General features: G+C 39.4%; 1 protein-coding gene across 2 annotated transcripts in view; it reads right to left on the reverse strand.

Annotated features, from left to right (window-relative positions):
- Window positions 1-19,261, reverse strand: part of LOC135481082 (tyrosine-protein kinase Abl-like) — a 57,159-nt gene that overhangs the window by 13,113 nt on the left and 24,785 nt on the right. The window contains exons 2-6 of one of the 2 annotated variants that reach the window (XM_064761015.1): window positions 10,200-10,253; window positions 4,212-4,382; window positions 2,842-3,140; window positions 1,751-1,946; window positions 1,224-1,300 (exon numbers count right to left, since the gene is read on the reverse strand). In XM_064761015.1, coding sequence (XP_064617085.1) covers window positions 1,224-1,300; window positions 1,751-1,946; window positions 2,842-3,140; window positions 4,212-4,382; window positions 10,200-10,253 — 797 coding nt within the window. The remainder of the gene's footprint in view (window positions 1-1,223; window positions 1,301-1,750; window positions 1,947-2,841; window positions 3,141-4,211; window positions 4,383-10,199; window positions 10,254-19,261) is intronic. The other variant, XM_064761016.1, reaches the window with a different exon arrangement.

Below are 19,261 nucleotides of genomic sequence, written 5' to 3' on the forward strand. Positions count from 1 at the left end.
TACAGCATTCTGAGTATTCCTCTACCTACATGTACCTGTGATGACAACACAGCATTTTGAGTATTCCTCTACCTACATGTACCTGTGATGACAACACAGCATTTTGAGTATTCTTCTACCTACATGTACCTGTGATGACAATACAGCATTCTGAGTATTCCTCTACCTACATGTACCTGTGATGACAACACAGCATTTTGAGTATTCCTCTACCTACATGTACCTGTGATGACAATACAGCATTCTGAGTATTCCTCTACCTACATGTACCTGTGATGACAACACAGCATTTTGAGTATTCCTCTACCTACATGTACCTGTGATGACAATACAGCATTTTGAGTATTCCTTTACCTACATGTACCTGTGATGAAAATACAGCATTTTGAGTATTCCTCTACCTACATGTACCTGTGATGACAACACAGCATTTTGAGTATTCCTCTACCTACATGTACCTGTGATGACAACACAGCATTTTGAGTATTCCTCTACCTACATGTACCTGTGATGACAACACAGCATTTTGAGTATTCCTCTACCTACATGTACCTGTGATGACAACACAGCATTCTGAGTATTCCTCTACCTACATGTACCTGTGATGACAACACAGCATTTTGAGTATTCCTCTACCTACATGTACCTGTGATGACAACACAGCATTTTGAGTATTCCTCTACCTACATGTACCTGTGATGACAACACAGCATTTTGAGTATTCCTCTACCTACATGTACCTGTGATGACAACACAGCATTTTGAGTATTCCTAACCCACTGACATTTAATACTTTACTCCACTTTTTTCTCCTAATTCTGTTATACCATGGAGCCTTTGGGACAGATGGGATAAGATGCTATTTTGTAAACATTAGCGACAGTTAGATTAAAAACCAGACATGAACTTACTGGCCATATTTCACCAGTTATGTTTGACTATTTGACAACCACCACACTGTCACTGCTGGTTTTACTCTCTTTATTATACTTCCATATTCCACACAAGCCCCAAAACTCCTCTCTAAGGTCAAGAGAACTTCTATAATCAGGCAAGTTGTGCAACTGAAGTCATTGGAGAAATCTAATGAGTGTGCATTTTCTGAGTGTGCACTTTCCCACCTTCAGAAAGATGTAAGTAGATACTTGCTGTGACAGCAGCTTTAGTCCATAAATGTCCAATGTGGACATGATGACAGACAGTTGAGAACAGTAGGGACTCACCTTTAATGTTTTAACTGCCACTGTTTTGTTATATCTCTTCCACACAGCCTCATACACATCTCCATACTGACCTCCACCTGTGGAGAGTTCTCATCATGAATATGCAAATACAGACCAAGAACCAATCACACGCAGCTAACCACAAATTGACAGGTGCTTCCACGATTAACATACAGGTATATCTGAGCATAATAAGTGTAACTGGCAAAAGACATATTACATATTTTAAAACAGAGCAACTGGTATTCTACTGATTGGAATTACATTTCAATTTCTTAATTGACCTCAAACAACAAAGAACACTCTTGAAGAACATTACTTGTATTATTACTTGCTATGTGTTATACTGGTGTTTTAAGCCAAGCTAAAAAATATTTCACTTGTGTGACAATGCTTAAGGTTAAGAGTTCTGTTTAGTACAAGTATAAGGAACATTCATTATACTTCATCAACTTTTAATATCGCACGATGGTTGAGTTTTTCACCATAATAGAGAAAAATGGCTGAGTTTCCGCCTGCCAACTGACCTAGCCTGTGCTTCATAGCAATCTCTGTACGCTCTATTTCCCAGCGATCTGGTTCAGGGCTGAAGCCAAACACCGTGGGCTTATTTCTCTTGGGGGCGGGATACAGCAGGGTTGTGATGAGGCCGTCAGCGTGGATTGAGTGATGATGAACCAGTTCAGCTAGTGTGTTAAATCTATGTTCTGCCGTCACATAAACCTGTAAAATACAATAATATAAAGCGTAATATGAGGGGAAAATAAAGCAATTACAAATTTATCAATGCGGTTGTGGTGAGTCACGGTAAGTCCAGCTCAAGCTCTCTTCCTTTCTAGCTGTACATGGGAAGCTCTCTCAGCAATCTGCGGGCGGTCATGGGTTGAGACCGCATTCCTCCCTCAAAAATACAGGCTACATTTGCACATGTGAAATTTAAACACCAATTAAAAAAATAAATAAATAAATTAAATAGAAGAGGTTAGAAACATGTGATCACAGTGCGTATGAAGGATGAAAGAAAATTTTGGAAGGCCACAAACTTCACAAAAACCTGACCTTGACCACAGATACAAACAGGAAATCCCCCGCTATACAATCTATACAATTAGCCACCATTACAATATCACATACATACTGTATGTTATCCAAGTCCAAAATTATTTTTTAAATGCTAAATTATCTTATTAAGTTACATGTACACGTATATGTACAATGTATACACACAAATATACAATACTGTTACATGACAAGTTGCATGTATCAAGAGAAAACACAAATAACCCATTAATTTATTACAAAGCCATCAAATAAGCCCTTTTAAAAAAACAGTAGCAAGTAAAACTGGAACCAGTGTATACGTGTTTTTTATGGGTGTAAACCAACTTCTACAATGGCAATTAAGCAAATCTTATAGCTGATGGAACAGCAGACCTTTGGCAAGTTACTCACAGGTACATACAGAATCAGCAAAGTAACAAAATCACATTTCATGTCGTTAGACACCTCAGTTCCAAGTTGCTCCCCCTTACAGAAGCTGGTGAGCAGAGCCCCATGAGCAGGTAAACTGACAAGAGGTCATTACCATTTGCAAATAAGTCTTTAATCACGTTATTACCTTTCCTTCGGAGTCCTCACTGATGCGATAGTGATAGACACGTCCCTCATACCTGACAGAGATCGACCTCTGCCCTGGACTGCTCTCGCTCTCTCTCACCAGGAAGCTACCGTTGATACCACTGCTGAGGAGGTACTCGGAGGCATTGCGTGAGATCTGGCCGTGGTACCAGGAGAACTTGTCCAGACTGTTGACGGGAGCAATGTAGTTACTGGGCACCCAACCCATTTCCTGGGCTTTGTTCTTCACCTCACACCATTCCCCACCACGGTTGTATCCCAGGATTGTCATCTGCTCACCTATGGAGGAAGAGAGAGAGAGAAGTTAATCAACAGGTAAATAGATGCACTAGCAATGACTTGCAATGTGATTGGTGATCAAAGCCATGCCCAAGAATAGTTCACTGATGTCGTACCTGTCATGGGTTTAAGAGAGGAGGAAAACCTGAGATCCTGGAGGAAACCACTGACCTGTGCTGGGTTTAAGGGTGGAGGAAAACCCAAGATCCCAGAGGAAACCACTGACCTGTGCTGGGTTTAAGGGTGGAGGAAAACCCGAGATCCCAGAGGAAACCACTGACCTGTGCTGGGTTTAAGGGTGGAGGAAAACCCGAGATCCCAGAGGAAACCACTGACCTGTGCTGAGTTTCTGGGTGGAGGAAAACCCCGAGATCCCAGAGGAAACCACTGACCTGTGCCGGGTTTCAGGGTGGAGGAAAACCCAGAGATCACGGATGATACCACTGACCTGTGCTGGGTTTCAGGGTGGAGGAAAACCCAAGATCCTAGAGGAAACCACTGACCAGTGCTGCGTTTAACGGTGGAGGAAAACGCGCGATTTCAGAGGAAACCACTGACCAGTGCTGGGTACATGTACATGTACCTGACAAATTTCTGGGCTTGAAGCCACAGTCAAAACAGCAAGAACTGGATTCTGACAGGCAACCTCTTTGGTCAGGGGTCTGCTAGTCGCTGTGTGTCAGGGCTTTACCTATCTGTTCCAGAGAGGCTCAAGGATAACTTGTTAGGCTGTCCTTTGCTCTCCCGGAGACCGGAGTACATTGTACACGGTGAATACATGATATTCAATGGTAATACACTGGACTTATATGCTGAATTCAGTGTAAAAAGAATGATTTTTATGACATATTCAAATAATAATAATAAGAATAAAGTATTTTGTCTTTCTTCAAACTTAGTAAATTACTACTACATGTATAAAAGTAACTTTTCTCCATGAAAAAGAGAAGGTTTTCACTTTTTTGTTGTTAATTTAGAATCCAGCTCCTGTGTACAAAAATGATGCGTGCATGTACATGCAAGTGTTTGAAGAGCTCAAAATGAAACTTCAGCCTAGTATATATGACATACCCTTGACAATACTAAGCTGGTTCTCTCCCCCTGACTGGAAATCATAGAGGGCCACAAACAAGTTAGGGTCCTCCTCATTTTGACTGAGCAGCAAGTTCTCCTTGGACATCCATTTTGCCCCTAGGGAGTCAAGCGGGGCGTCTGGGAGCGGCCGGTTTTGTAGCAATGCCTCTGTGAAACACACACAGATCAAGACATGAAAACAGCTGTGGTGAAACAGTGGTTAAAATGAAAATAATAAACTTGATCAACTCTGGCTCTAAATAATAACATGATAACTATAAATTAGAATCTGAATGAGTCTACAACCATCAATTTTACCATTATCGTGAATCACTGAACGACTTAGCAGTACACTTGTATGTGTATGCTAGAAAAAAAAAACAACATACATGCTTAAAATCAAACTAGAAGTCATATGCCTGTGCATGTTAAGGAGATGCTTTCACATGTACCAGTACATATTAACTCTCCATGATGTCTCCAAGAGTTTGCCACTGACTTAAAGAATTATATTTAGTGCATCAATGACTTGTAGACTCGCATAAATAACCGGACATACAGTCTACAGCCTGATACAGGTATAACCAACTAAATCAGATATCCATACAAAATGTCAGAACATGTTCATCAACCCATGGACACCACATCAGAATGTTCTGACAAGGTCTCCTGGAAAAAGCTCTATACCAGTGCCACTGACAAACACTGGATACATTCACCTACATGTGAAATCATTCACATATGCTAACTTTTGAACGTTTTCAACCTCTAAATCACTTTTTTCAGAGGAATTTGTGCATGTAATGATAATAAAAAATCACACTATTTTTTTTTTCTCTGTCACTTCAGACTAAAGCTTCATAAAAGTGTACAAATTATTTTTCTACACTAAATAGTTCTGTAAGAATGTTTCAAATTATTGGTTGCTGGGGCGGTTGAAAGATTATAGACTTACATGTATGTTAACTGACCATTTACCAACATGTACATGTATATGAAGCAAAACAGTTAAAGTTTTGAAACTACATGTAATACAACCCGTGAAGAGGTTGTGAACAATGACAAAGTGATGGTGAACAATGACAAAGATATTGTGAACAATGACAAAGTGATGGTGAACAATGACAAAGAGATTGTGAACAATGACAAACAATTGATATTCAAATACCACATCTGCTTACAAGATGTAGTTATAATATATTTTAACTGACTGATGCTTTACACCACACTCAAGGCAGATTTCACTTATACATGCACGACAACAGCCAGCATACTGGTGTGACGAAACCGGGCAGTGCCTGGGAAACCGATCCACAGGCTTCTGGTAGGCCTTCCCACATACATGTATGAAAACAGCCAGCATACTGGTGTGAGGAAACCGGGCAATGCCTGGGAAATCCATTCACAGACTGCTGGTAGACCTTCCCACATACATGTACGACAACAGCCAGCATACTGGTGTGACGAAACCGGGCAGTGCCTGGGAAATCCATTCACAGACTGCTGGTAGACCTTCCCACATACATGTACTTGTATGACAACAGCCAGCATACTGGTGTGAGAAAACCGGGCAGTGCCTGGGAAATCCATTCACAGACTGCTGGTAGACCTTCCCACATACAGTCATGGAAAAAATTATTAGACCACTCATATTTTCTTTGGTTTCTTGTTCATTTTAATGCCTGGCAACCCTAAAGGTGTATTAACCGAAGATTACAATGAATACGACAAAAATCCAGCTGATTCCATAATACTTTGTCATATTTGATATGCTTTAAGGTCAGTTGTATTCCTAGGGTGTATGCGAGGCAATTTCATGCTTTCCATTTACATGCAGACTTACATAAAGAGTTTTTTTTTTTTTTTTTTGATTGGTGTTTTACGCCGTACTCAAGAATATTTCACTTATACGACGGCGGCCAGCATTATGGTGGGTGGAAACCGGGCACAGCCCGGGGGAAACCCACGACCATCCGCAGGTTGCTGGCAGACCTTCCCACTTACGGCCGCAGAGAATACATAAAGAGTGGTTTCCTGTTTACATGTAGGCTTACATAAATAGGGGTCTCTTGTTTATATATTAAGACGCAGCACAACTCGGTAGTTGTCAGCTCCCATAATGAATAAAAAGAAAGAATTATGTGGAGCCAGAAAGGCAGCCATCTTGGCACAGCTGGATACTGGATTGAGCGAGCGACGAGTGGCCAAAAAACTGAAGATCTCTAAGACAGCAGTTCATTACACCAAGAAAAAGCAAGCCGAACATGGTACTACAAAACTGCTAGCTGGTCGAGGCAGGAAACGTCTTTCTACCCCACGAGATGACCGAGCACTCATCCGGTCCTGTATCAAGAATCGTCGTCAGACCTCCAGAGACCTTAGAAATGAGTGGGCATTGTCAACAAATGTGACTTGTTCAGCAAGAACTGTTCGAAACCGACTTCTTGGAGCTGGTTTAAAGTCGCACAGGGCACGGAAGAAGCCCTTCATCAACGAGAGGCAGCGGAAGGCCCGCTTGCGTTTTGCGAGGGATCACAAGAATTGGACTGTTGATGATTGGGCTAAAGTTCTCTTCAGTGATGAATCCAATTTTCAGTTGATGCCTACTCCAGCCAACTTACTGGTTAGGAGGAAGCCTGGGGAAGCCTACAAACCAGACTGCCTTGCTCCTACTGTAAAGCATGGGGGTGGATCAGTGATGATCTGGGGTTGTTTCAGTATGGGTGGAACAGGACAGATGCAGTTGTGTGAAGGGAGAATGAACCAAGTCACATACAGAGCTACTCTTGAAAACAGTCTTCTTCCATCAGCTGCTAAACTCTTTCCTGGCTCGAATGACTGGATTTTCCAACAAGACAATGCCCCTTGCCACACGGCAAGGTCAGTTAAAACCTGGATAGAGAACCGGAACATTCGAACCATGAATTGGCCTGCTCAGTCACCTGATCTGAATCCAATTGAAAACCTGTGGAATATTATCAAGTTCAAAATGGTGAACCACAAGCCCCAAAACAAAGCAAATTTGTTCGAATTTTTGCAACAGGAATGGGCTGCTGTGACCGCAGGGCAATGTAACAAACTGGTGGAGAGCATGCCAAGGTGCATGGCTGCAGTCATCAAAAACAATGGGCATGCAATCAAGTACTAACTCCCGTATGAGACTGAGAGTCATGTGACTACGTGACTAGGAGACAGGAGAAAAAATGAAATGCCAAAATGTTTTTGAGAATACAGTTGCCACATCTACAGATGTATGAACTTAAGTGATTTTGGTCATTGTCAAGAAAGTCATAGAGAACTGATAGATATCACCTCTTAAATAAAACCCTTATGAACTATTTCTGTTTTCATCACTTTCTTTGCCCAAACAAATGTTCCTTCAGTTGTGCAAGGTTTTAAAATGAACAAGAAATGGGAGAAAGCAAGGGTGGTCTAATAATTTTTTCCATGACTGTACATGTACGAAAACAGCCAGCATACTGGTGTGAGGAAACCGGGCAATGCCTGGGAAACCCATTCACAGACTGCTGGTAGACCTTCCCACATACATGTACATGTACATGTATGACAACAGCCAGCATACTGGTGTGAGGAAACCGGGCAGTGCCTGGGGAAACGTATCCATAGACTGCTGGTAGACCTTCCCACATACATGTACTTGTATGACAACAGCCAGCATACTGGTGTGAGGAAACCGGGCAGTGCCTGGGGAAACGCATCCATAGACTGCTGGTAGACCTTCCCACATACATGTACTTGTATGACAACAGCCAGCAAACTGGTGTGAGGAAACCGGGCAGTGCCTGGGGAAACGCATCCATAGACTGCTGGTAGACCTTCCCACATACATGTACTTGTATGACAACAGCCAGCAAACTGGTGTGAGGAAACCAGGCAGTGCCTGGGAAACCCATTCACAGACTGCTGGTAGACCTTCCCATGTACATGTACATGTATGACAACAGCCAGCAAACTGGTGTGAGGAAACCAGGCAGTGCCTGGGGAAACGCATCCATAGACTGCTGGTAGACCTTCCCACATACATGTACAACAACAGCCAGCATACTGGTGTGACGAAACCGGGCGGGGCCTAGGGCAACCAATCCACAGACTGCTGGTAGACCTTCCCATACACATGTACGAAAACATACGACCAGAGAGGAAACCAGCATAACTGACAGCAATCATATTTGAAACAGGCTCCTGAGTCTTCGTGCTGGCATGCTAACCACTTGGCCATGGAGCCCATGTACACAAAATCGCTGAGTACATACACAGAAAGGTGGCCTTTATCATACTGGTTTTGATTCACTAAGAAGCATACTTATAAATGTAATATCAGCACTGAAACAAGTTTTGACTTAATTAGAGTTACATGTATACGCCACGCACAAGAACATTTGAGTTAGAAAGGAAAAATAAGTGGAGGAAGAGATGGACTAAGAAGGTAAATACAATGTGAGTATCTCATGAGCTTATAAGCTAGTTCTAACTGCCCGTCTAGTAAAACAGACAAGCCTGAATTGCCTCACATGTCCACGGTTAGTGGAGTTAACTGAACACAGAAGATAATGTTTTTAATATAAACTTCCCAGAAAACAAGAGTTTCAAGGACAACCCCCCCCCCACCCAAAAAAAAAAAAAAAATTTGAAAAATTAATACATAGATAAGATACACGTAGGTAAACAAATGGCACAAATGTTAGTAGTTCAACTGGTTAAAAGTACAAGCAGATGAAGACATATGTACATTTTATGTAACCTTAATGTTAAACTGAAATGCCAAAGTACTGTTAGCCCTACAGTACACGTGGGTTACATGTTATACAGATGTGAATGCTCTGTACAAACACTGACAGGGTTGATGCATGAAGATGACATTGACAAGAGTACATGTACAAATGGTGTTTTACATAGCAGAATAAATGGAAAATGACAGGTGATTGTGCCATGATGAACAGTACTAGTGTATTAATTAAAATACACACGAATGGTGATTTTAACTCAGGCATTTGATCCACCGACTCTGTTCCCATGTAAGTAATTGTGTTAGTACATGTACATGTGCACATATAAAGATGACTGGAGAATTAATGGTGTTAATGTAAATGAAGAGAGAATTAATGATGTTTACAGTTGGAGAATTAATGGCATTTATATGTAGATGTTCACAAATAGTTGAAGAACTAAAGGTGTTAATGTAGTTGACAGAAGAATTAATGATGTTTATATGTAGATGTATGCAAACAGTTACTGCACTAATGGTGTTCATACAAATGACTTAATAGGTGTTTACACGTAGGTGTATGCAAACAGTTACTGCACTAATGGTGTTCATACAAATGACAGGAGAATTAATGGGTGTTTACACGTAGATGTATGCAAACAGTTACTGCACTAATGGTGTTCATACAAATGACTTAATGGGTGTTTACACGTAGATGTATGCAAACAGTTACTGCACTAATGGTGTTCATACAAATGACAGGAGAATTAATGGGTGTTTACACGTAGATGTATGCAAACAGTTACTGCACTAATGGTGTTCATACAAATGACTTAATGGGTGTTTACACGTAGATGTATGCAAACAGTTTGGAGCATTAATAGTGTTCATATAAATGAGAGTAGAATTTATTTATTTGATTGGTCATTTGTACTCAAGAATATTTCACTTGTACAATGGCGGCCAGCATTATGATGGGAGGAAACCAGGCAGAGCCCAGGGGAAGACAGGAGAATTAATGGTGTTTACACGGAGATGTATGTGAATGATTGAAGTACTATATTTCACCTAAACTTTAGCTTTACCTTTTTAGTTTGATTAATTTCTTATTGGGAAAATTTAAGGCATTTATGTGCTTCAGAAAGTGCAGTGTTTACGGGCCAAATTTGGGGGGCGAGATACAACATGGATGATGTAGAGGTGAGTGATTTGTGTACATATATACATGTACATTAAAGTACACATGTGTAAATAAGTACCTGAAATCTTTATCATGCCATCTGGACCGTGTTCTGTGTGTATCCGGAGAGAGCCTAGGGAAACAAAACAACTACAATGTACACATCAAACAACTACAGGTACACATCAAACAACTAATCTAACTTCAAAATACACTATAACACTCCAGTATGCAAAATACACATTTAACATGAACACATGTAACCATGACATGCCTAAATTTAGTAAAATCAAAAATGTTCTTGTGCACGTACATGTATGTACATGTATATGTGTGCATATAAGGAAATACAAACTCTTATACATATACACGTGTATTTAGCAGCACACTGCCTGTGCAAAATGAATGTGGGACTAGAAGTAATAGAGAGGCCTCGGCCACCACAACTTGCCAAGACACAGAAACAAAATATTCACATGTACACAAAGTACATGTACATGTACCAGTATTACGGCAAGACATTTATAAATGCATTTGGACTCATCATATTAAGTGACGCCAAGAAAATAAAACAACAGAAAATAGCTTTACAACTTAACAACAGATGAGCATGTACATGTAGGACATTTGCTTGTACTATGTACATTAAACTTATTGATGCACACACACACACACACACACAACCACAACCTAACAACACAACGTATTCAACCCGCTCCAGTGTTTCCAGACACATCTGCAGTCTACATGCAAGTTGTTACTTTTACAACCTATACATATATTTATTTATTTATTTATTTGATTGGTGTTTTAAGCCATACTCACAAATATTTCTCTTACATGTACATGTACCTGTTTAAGCCCTATAATGGTGGCCAGCATTATGGTGGGAGGAAACCCGTAAAAGACGGAGGGAAACCCATGACCATCTATAGGCTGTTGGCAGACACGTGTACATTTTCAAACAACATGTACATGTTCAGTATGTATGTATACATGTACACATACATCTAGACTTTCAAACATGGGAGTCAAAATGACCCCGGGTATTTTTTTGTCGGGGAAGTCAAAACGCAATTTTCAGTGCCGTGTCAAAATTCTTGGACTTCCACACACCAGTGCGTCAGCTTATAGTATGATTTTAAACTAAGTAAGCATTGCTTTCGCAGTTGATGTAATCCATGGTTCTGATTGGCTGATAAATGCACATGTATGCTATTACCACAGGTCATAACTGTAATGAGTGTTTTCAGCAGAATTAGAGTGGTGTTTCTATACATGCTCCACGTACACATTGAATGTGTGCTCATTCTCACTTCAACAGTCTGTTCAGGTCACACACAAATTTACATGTTGCATAAAGAAATGGGACAACTGGGACAAATTTGCATCAAATTAAATACAATGTGTACAAAAATCCTGTATCATACAAATGCCTGTATCCTATTGTTTATTTAATATCAAATATTCAGGGAACAGCAGGGATTGGCAGGGTTTGCAATAACCAGGAGTCTAAACAGGTAATTTCTACCTGTACCTGTATTAAAGGCTAAGCATATGTCTCCTAGTATGCAGCACTGGTTCACACACATACCTGTACGTGTACATACACATGAGCATGCCATGCTGATTAAAAGAAAAGTATATCATGCACATAAATACTGTACATGTACACGCTACACACATGCTTCATATTACATGGCAAAGTAACCATGCAGAAGTACATGTAGATGCCATGCAAACAACTGAAAGCCCTCCATGTTTCGACAAGCAGACAAAGGGGCCTACATGTACATGTATATGTAAACAACAAAACAATAAAATGTAGCGCAAAGCCAAAGAAACTAACTTCGTATTGGTAGAAGTTGTGTACAGTGTATGTGGATTTACACATCACGTGTATAATACATTTATGTGTCATGTACAGTGTATGTGGATTTACACATCACGTGTATAATACATTTGTGTGTCATGTACAGTGTATGTGGATTTGCACATCAGGTGTATAATCCATTTATGTGTCATGTACAGTGTATGTGGATTTACACATCACGTGTATAATCCATTTATGTGTCATGTACAGTGTATGTGGATTTGCACATCACGTGTATAATCCATTTATGTGTCATGTACAGTGTATGTGGATTTGCACATCACGTGTATAATCCATTTATGTGTCATGTACAGTGTATGTGGATTTACACATCACGTGTATAATCCATTTATGTGTCATGTACAGTGTATGTGGATTTGCACATCACGTGTATAATCCATTTATGTGTCATGTACAGTGTATGTGGATTTACACATCACGTGTATAATCCATTTATGTGTCATGTACAGTGTATGTGGATTTGCACATCACGTGTATAATACATTTATGTGTCATGTACAGTGTATGTGGATTTGCACATCACGTGTATAATCCATTTATGTGTCATGTAGCCTACAGTGTATGTGGATTTACACATCACGTGTATAATCCATTTATGTGTCATGTACAGTGTATGTGGATTTACACATCACGTGTATAATCCATTTATGTGTCATGTACAGTGTATGTGGATTTACACATCACGTGTATGATACATGTTAGTGTCGTGTACAGTGTATGTGGATGCATACATGGGGATATTCTACACAGCATGTGAACGTTCGTGTGTGAAGTATGCAGGTACATGTATCTCCATTTCATAGACAGCATGTGTACGTTTATGTGTATGTTTATGTGTACTCTGCATGGATTTTTTACACATGTACATGCCCACGTACATTTATGAGTAATGTACATGCCTTACAATAGCTGTGCACGCTTGTTACATAATGTGCATATTTGTTACATAATGTGCACACTTGTTACATAATTTGCACACTTGCAGATGTTACATACTGTGCACACTTGTTACATAATGTGCACGGTTATACATAATGAGCACACTTGTTACATAATGTGCACAGTTGTTAAGAAAAGTGCACAGTTGTTACAAAATGTTGTTACATACTGAGCACACTTGTTACATAACAAGCACAGTTGTTACATACTGAGCAAACTTGTTACATACGTGTACTTTGCATGACAATTTACATGTACAAGACATAATCAATGTATTAACCTATTACACTTGTCTGGACAAAGTTGATTAGGTAGAGTTTACCACTCTACCATGACTACACATATGTGTACACCACAGGTAAAACATGTACCTGGTGTGAATGTGCCATGCACATGTACAAGTTAAGAGCAAATTCTACCCTGACTACAGGATGTAAATTGTACCTGGAGTTAATCTTCAGGTGCATGGTACAATTTGAGAACAAACTCTACCATGACTACACGTACCTGTACACCACAGGTAAAACATGTACCTGGTGTGAATGTGCCACGCACATGTACAAGTTAAGAGCAAATTCTACCCTGACTACAGGACGTAAATTGTACCTGGAGTTAATCTTCAGGTACATGGTACAATTTGAGAACAAACTCTACCATGACTACACGTACCTGTACACCACAGGTAAAACATGTACCTGGTGTGAATGTGCCACGCACATGTACAAGTTAAGAGCAAATTCTACCCTGACTATAGGACGTAAATTGTACCTGGAGTTAATCTTCAGGTACACATTATTATTAAAGAACAAAAACTAACCATGATCAAATACAAGTATGTAGAGACATTTGTACACCTGTCCTACAGTATGTTAAATATCCAAAGATTCACCTTTCCTCTTAAGACGAGACCAGCGCCCATGAGGCATTCTGCAGGTGCCCGTAGATCCCCCTATGCCTGTGCACAGCTACCTGTGCTTCACCTGAACATTCATTCATTAAAACACCACCAGCAAATGCATAATAGATCAGCTTTCTGCACTATGTAGTAATCTCACGCCAATGTCCGACTGTGCATGGAATCCAGGTGATATAGCCCAAATCCTGTATACACTCAAACGTTTGAGATGAAAGGAATGCTGTCCATGTACACTGGTTTCTCCACATACTGTACATGTAATAAGTAATTCTACTTCCTGCAAAAGTATCTATCTGTACCTGTCACCTTCCTCCTAACTGGCACAGGTATTATTAATATGACACAGGTATCCAATTACCTGTGTGAAAACTAAATAAAAGACCATGTACTTATAGTTCCGATATACACAAGGGTTCTGAATTCCTACGCAGTACTATACAAGATAATCCACATATATCAATGTACATGCTTCTGAGAATAGTCCAAATTCTTCCCTGTCCACTTTCAAATTCATCCAAACAAAGCTCACATGATTCCAGGTTGATCCTATCGTCAGGTTGATATCAAGGTACCCATCATGTCAATAAAACTGAAAGTCCTCTACATGCACCTTTATACACTGTACATGTATGACCAGAACACCAATAGCCTATTGTTCACCGATTAATATACAGTGTACATATATACATACATTTATGCAAATCACATATAGACTGATCTATATGTGTGGCTATATGTGTGTACAATAACCCAATTTAACGGTGCACATGTATGCAATTTGTTCAGTATATATATATGTATCTGCCACAGGTAATATTGTCACTTGGAGTGTAGAATATTCAAGCCGCTAACTAACCACTCAGGTGGAGAGAAATGAACACCTGAGCAGGTGAGTGGATAATTATGTGGCTGATAGAGTCAGAAATAGGACCAACTGATACGACTCAGACATGCTGATATACCTGTCTGCTGAGGAATTGTTATGTCAGTTAGTCAGTCACTGTACACACTGTATATACACAGTAAAAGACCTAAAACTTCACCCCCAAAAAGGTATTTTTTAAGACAAATAAATGTCATGAAATCGTAGCTTTGTTGCTGAAAATGAAATTTTTCTTCTGGGATATGCCCCTGCAATCCAATCAGCGCATAAAACACTTTTATAGGGACCAACAGGGCTCTCAGAATCATTCAAAATTTGCAAAATTTTACATGTATACAGCATATATATATATATACTCACATGTAAGTCATGGGAGAAATGTTAGGTTACACTGTACATGTTTGTACGTGAAAACAAATGTGAAACCTCAATTATACATGCTATGCACCAAAATGTATTTCATTTAATTCTTTACTTCTTTAAGGAGGATTTCTTACAGCCTAACTGTCACTAAGAAGATCTCCTCAAACTAACAATGAACAAATTATGTATATATAGATACATACGGCCTAACTATCACTAAGAAGATCTCCTCAAACTAACAATGAACAAATTATGTATACATAGATACATAAGGCCTAACTGTCACTGAGAAGATCTCCTCAAACTGACAATGAACAAATTATGTATATATAGATCTATACATACACATACGTACAGACACTGTTACATGTATAAATGATCTAGTTTGGGATAGGACCACAGTATGCCCAAAACACAGATACACATGTATACCATAATAATACACAGCTAATTAGTTAACCACTTTTAATAAGTTCCTAAATGCCTTTACAGAGATAAAGTGATGAAGTAAGATGTATTTAGTAGGCCATTACAGCATTAACATCAGGGTCAGAATTTCGTGCGGAGACGCGAGAGTCCAGGTGGACTCCCACTACTGCCATTTGCGAGAGCCCAAAGAGTCAAAACGAAAATTCTCAAAATAAATGTATATACATGTAAGAAACAACTAAAATTCAGTTTAACTCTTTTAATGTTTAGATTTATCAAAACTTTAAACACAAACGGTTTGGTGACAAATTAACCTAAATCGACTTTTATTGATGGCGAGCCCTTGTCACAAGTGCCAACTAACAATCAGGCAACAGGACACAATAAATGAATACCATAATTCAGCATATGATAAACATATGAGAAAAGCTTAGCTGATTATACAAAGTTGCGTTTTTAGTTTGATGTTAAAACCAGTGTTGAAAATTTCAACAGATTTATTCATCAGGAACAGAAGCACTCAAATAACAACATAAATGTAAGCAGACTGCATGTTGCAGCCACTACTTTCTCTCCTCCATCATCCAACGTAAATTCAAAATTTGATTTTAAATCGTCCTCCCAAAGAGCAATGGACCTTTTCGATATGCATTTCCCACGGGACGCCATTTTTGTAAACAGTCATTCGGCCCTCGTGTGAGTGTCCGACAGAAAACAAACTATTCCTCTGCCATACAAAGATACATTTTTTCTGCACAAACAGGGCGAAGTTTTGTTAACCAGTAGTTTCTTCACAGTTATATCTTTAAAGACACTAAATTCAGTATAACTGCCTTCAATGTTAAGACTGAACAAAATACTTATAGTCAATATTCTCCCGCAGATGCTTAGCCGAGATCATGCTGTCAAAAAACGAGGTGAGGAGTTTGGCAGCGGCCGTCAACCTCAACAGAGTTAAAACGGCATTGATTGGTTGACACATTTCTGCATGACCAATCAGCGACTGCGTCTTATGTATGGCAATACTCGGCCAATTTACGGCAGTCGTAAATGTCCGACAGTGTCAACATCCGTCGGTTCCCAATTTTAAGTTATTCGAGACAGGAACACGCGTCAGAAAGTGAAATTTTTTACCAAACAAACCATGTATACATGTTACGTTTTGCGCGAGTCCACATGGACTCGCCCCACTGGACTTTTGCATGAGTCTTGGCGCGAGTAGGCTCGCGGACTCGCGGCGAAATTCTGACCCTGAACATCACTATTACCATTATCATTACCACTGCCACGGTCGATAAGCCTACTTGTATCACTGATAAATGGGTGGATAAACATTTGTAATCAAGCTTATTATCTATGAAATTTAATGTATGAACACACAGCTAACATAGATGTTTAATGTGACAATTAAGGATGTGTGGTATGCCATCACTATACTACAACACATTACTTGTACACGTATATGTGGCTACATGTATTAAGTGATAATGACAAATGACCTGTCACCTGTACAGGTAAGCAGATACACGTACAGGTAGGCAGATACGCACATAGGTAGGCAGATACACGTACAGGTAAGCAGATACGAGTACAGGCAGGCAGGTACGCGTACAGGTAGGCATGTAAACTCATTATTTTGTTGTTGGGACCATGTGATCTGGATAGTTGACACGCAAACACACACACACTACATGTACAAGTACATGTGCATGTATTGATTTATTTATTTCCTTATTTAATCAGTGTTTTACACCATACTCAAGAATATCTCACTCATATACGATGGTGGCCAGCATTATGGTGGGAGGAAACCTAGCAGAACCCTAGGGAAAACAACGACCATCCACAGGTTGCTGACAGGCCTTCCTACGTACTGCATGTATTGATGACAATTACAGCTTCACCCTGGTTCAAAACCTCACCAGGTATCAACCAAGTTTAACCACTCACTACATTGCAAAATGCATGATATATCCACAGAAAGCAATCCCGTTCATAATTCTGTTCCATTACAAAAAAAATTTACCTAATTTTATGTGTCTTTTCAGGTATGTCCACCTGAGGCTCATTTGACAAAACGAGGCACCCAGGTACATGTATGTCATTACATTCAGGTGTGCGAGAGATGTCATCATAACTCACCTGGTAATGAGGGATTTAATAATAGTCCTACATGTACACTGCCAGCCAGGTGCCACATGGCTGCTGATTAAACTGTAGTCTCCCATGGGTAAACTGACGTACACGTAGTACTTAAGGTTAACCGCACAGGTAAATTACAATGGACAGGTGTCAGAGGAGAGGGACATGTAGAAGTACCTGCTTGGACCTTTTAATCATTTCTGCTATCAGGTACATACTCCACAGACTTCAACACTACAATGTACATGTATGCCAGAAATATATACATGTAAAAGCTTAAACTTAAACTGACTGAAAACTGATCAAAGCATACAACTTCGAACATGGAAATTAAAACAATGATGAAGATTCTTACGTGTACTTAGGGTCTGAGATGAACTATGTGTACAGACATCTGTATACGCTGTATTTGATGTTAAATTACAGTACATGTAGATTCTTCCATGTACTTAGGGTCTGAGAACTACGTGTACAGACATCTGTATACACTGTATTTGATGTTAAATTACAGTACATGTAGATTCTTACATGTACTTAGGGTCTGAGATGAACTACGTGTACAGACATCTGTATACGCTGTATTTGATGTTAAATTACAGTACATGTAGATTCTTACATGTACTTAGGGTCTGAGAACTACGTGTACAGACATCTGTATACACTGTATTTGATGTTAAATTACAGTACATGTAGATTCTTACATGTACTTAGGGTCTGAGATGAACTATGTGTACAGACATCTGTATACACTGTATTTGACGTTAAATTACAGTACATGTAGATTCTTACATGTACTTAGGGTCTGAGATGAACTACGTGTACAGACATCTGTATACACTATATTTGATGTTAAATTACAGTACATGTAGATTCTTACATGTACTTAGGGTCTGAGATGAACTACGTGTACAGACATCTGTATACACTATATTTGATGTTAAATTACAGTACATGTAGATTCTTACATGTACTTAGGGTCTGAGAACTACGTGTACAGACATCTGTATACACTGTATTTGATGTTAAATTACAGTACATGTAGATTCTTACATGTACTTAGGGTCTGAGATGAACTACGTGTACAGACATCTGTATACGCTGTATTTGATGTTAAATTACAGTACATGTAGATTCTTACATGTACTTAGGGTCTGAGAACTACGTGTACAGACATCTGTATACACTGTATTTGATGTTAAATTACAGTACATGTAGATTCTTACATGTACTTAGGGTCTGAGATGAACTATGTGTACAGACATCTGTATACACTGTATTTGACGTTAAATTACAGTACATGTAGATTCTTACATGTACTTAGGGTCTGAGATGAACTATGTGTACAGACATCTGTATACACTGTATTTGACGTTAAATTACAGTACATGTAGATTCTTACATGTACTTAGGGTCTGAGATGAACTACGTGTACAGACAGCTGTATTTGATGTTAAATTACATCCGTTCAGGACACTGAATTTGACTGACTGACTACAACTGAGACTATATCAGTCCTGCATGTACATGTATACAGAGACTATATCAGTCCTGCATGTACATGTATACAGAGAATAT

The sequence above is a fragment of the Liolophura sinensis genome, chromosome 13, assembly GCF_032854445.1.
Source record: "Liolophura sinensis isolate JHLJ2023 chromosome 13, CUHK_Ljap_v2, whole genome shotgun sequence".
Taxonomy (NCBI): Eukaryota; Metazoa; Mollusca; class Polyplacophora; order Chitonida; family Chitonidae; genus Liolophura; species Liolophura sinensis.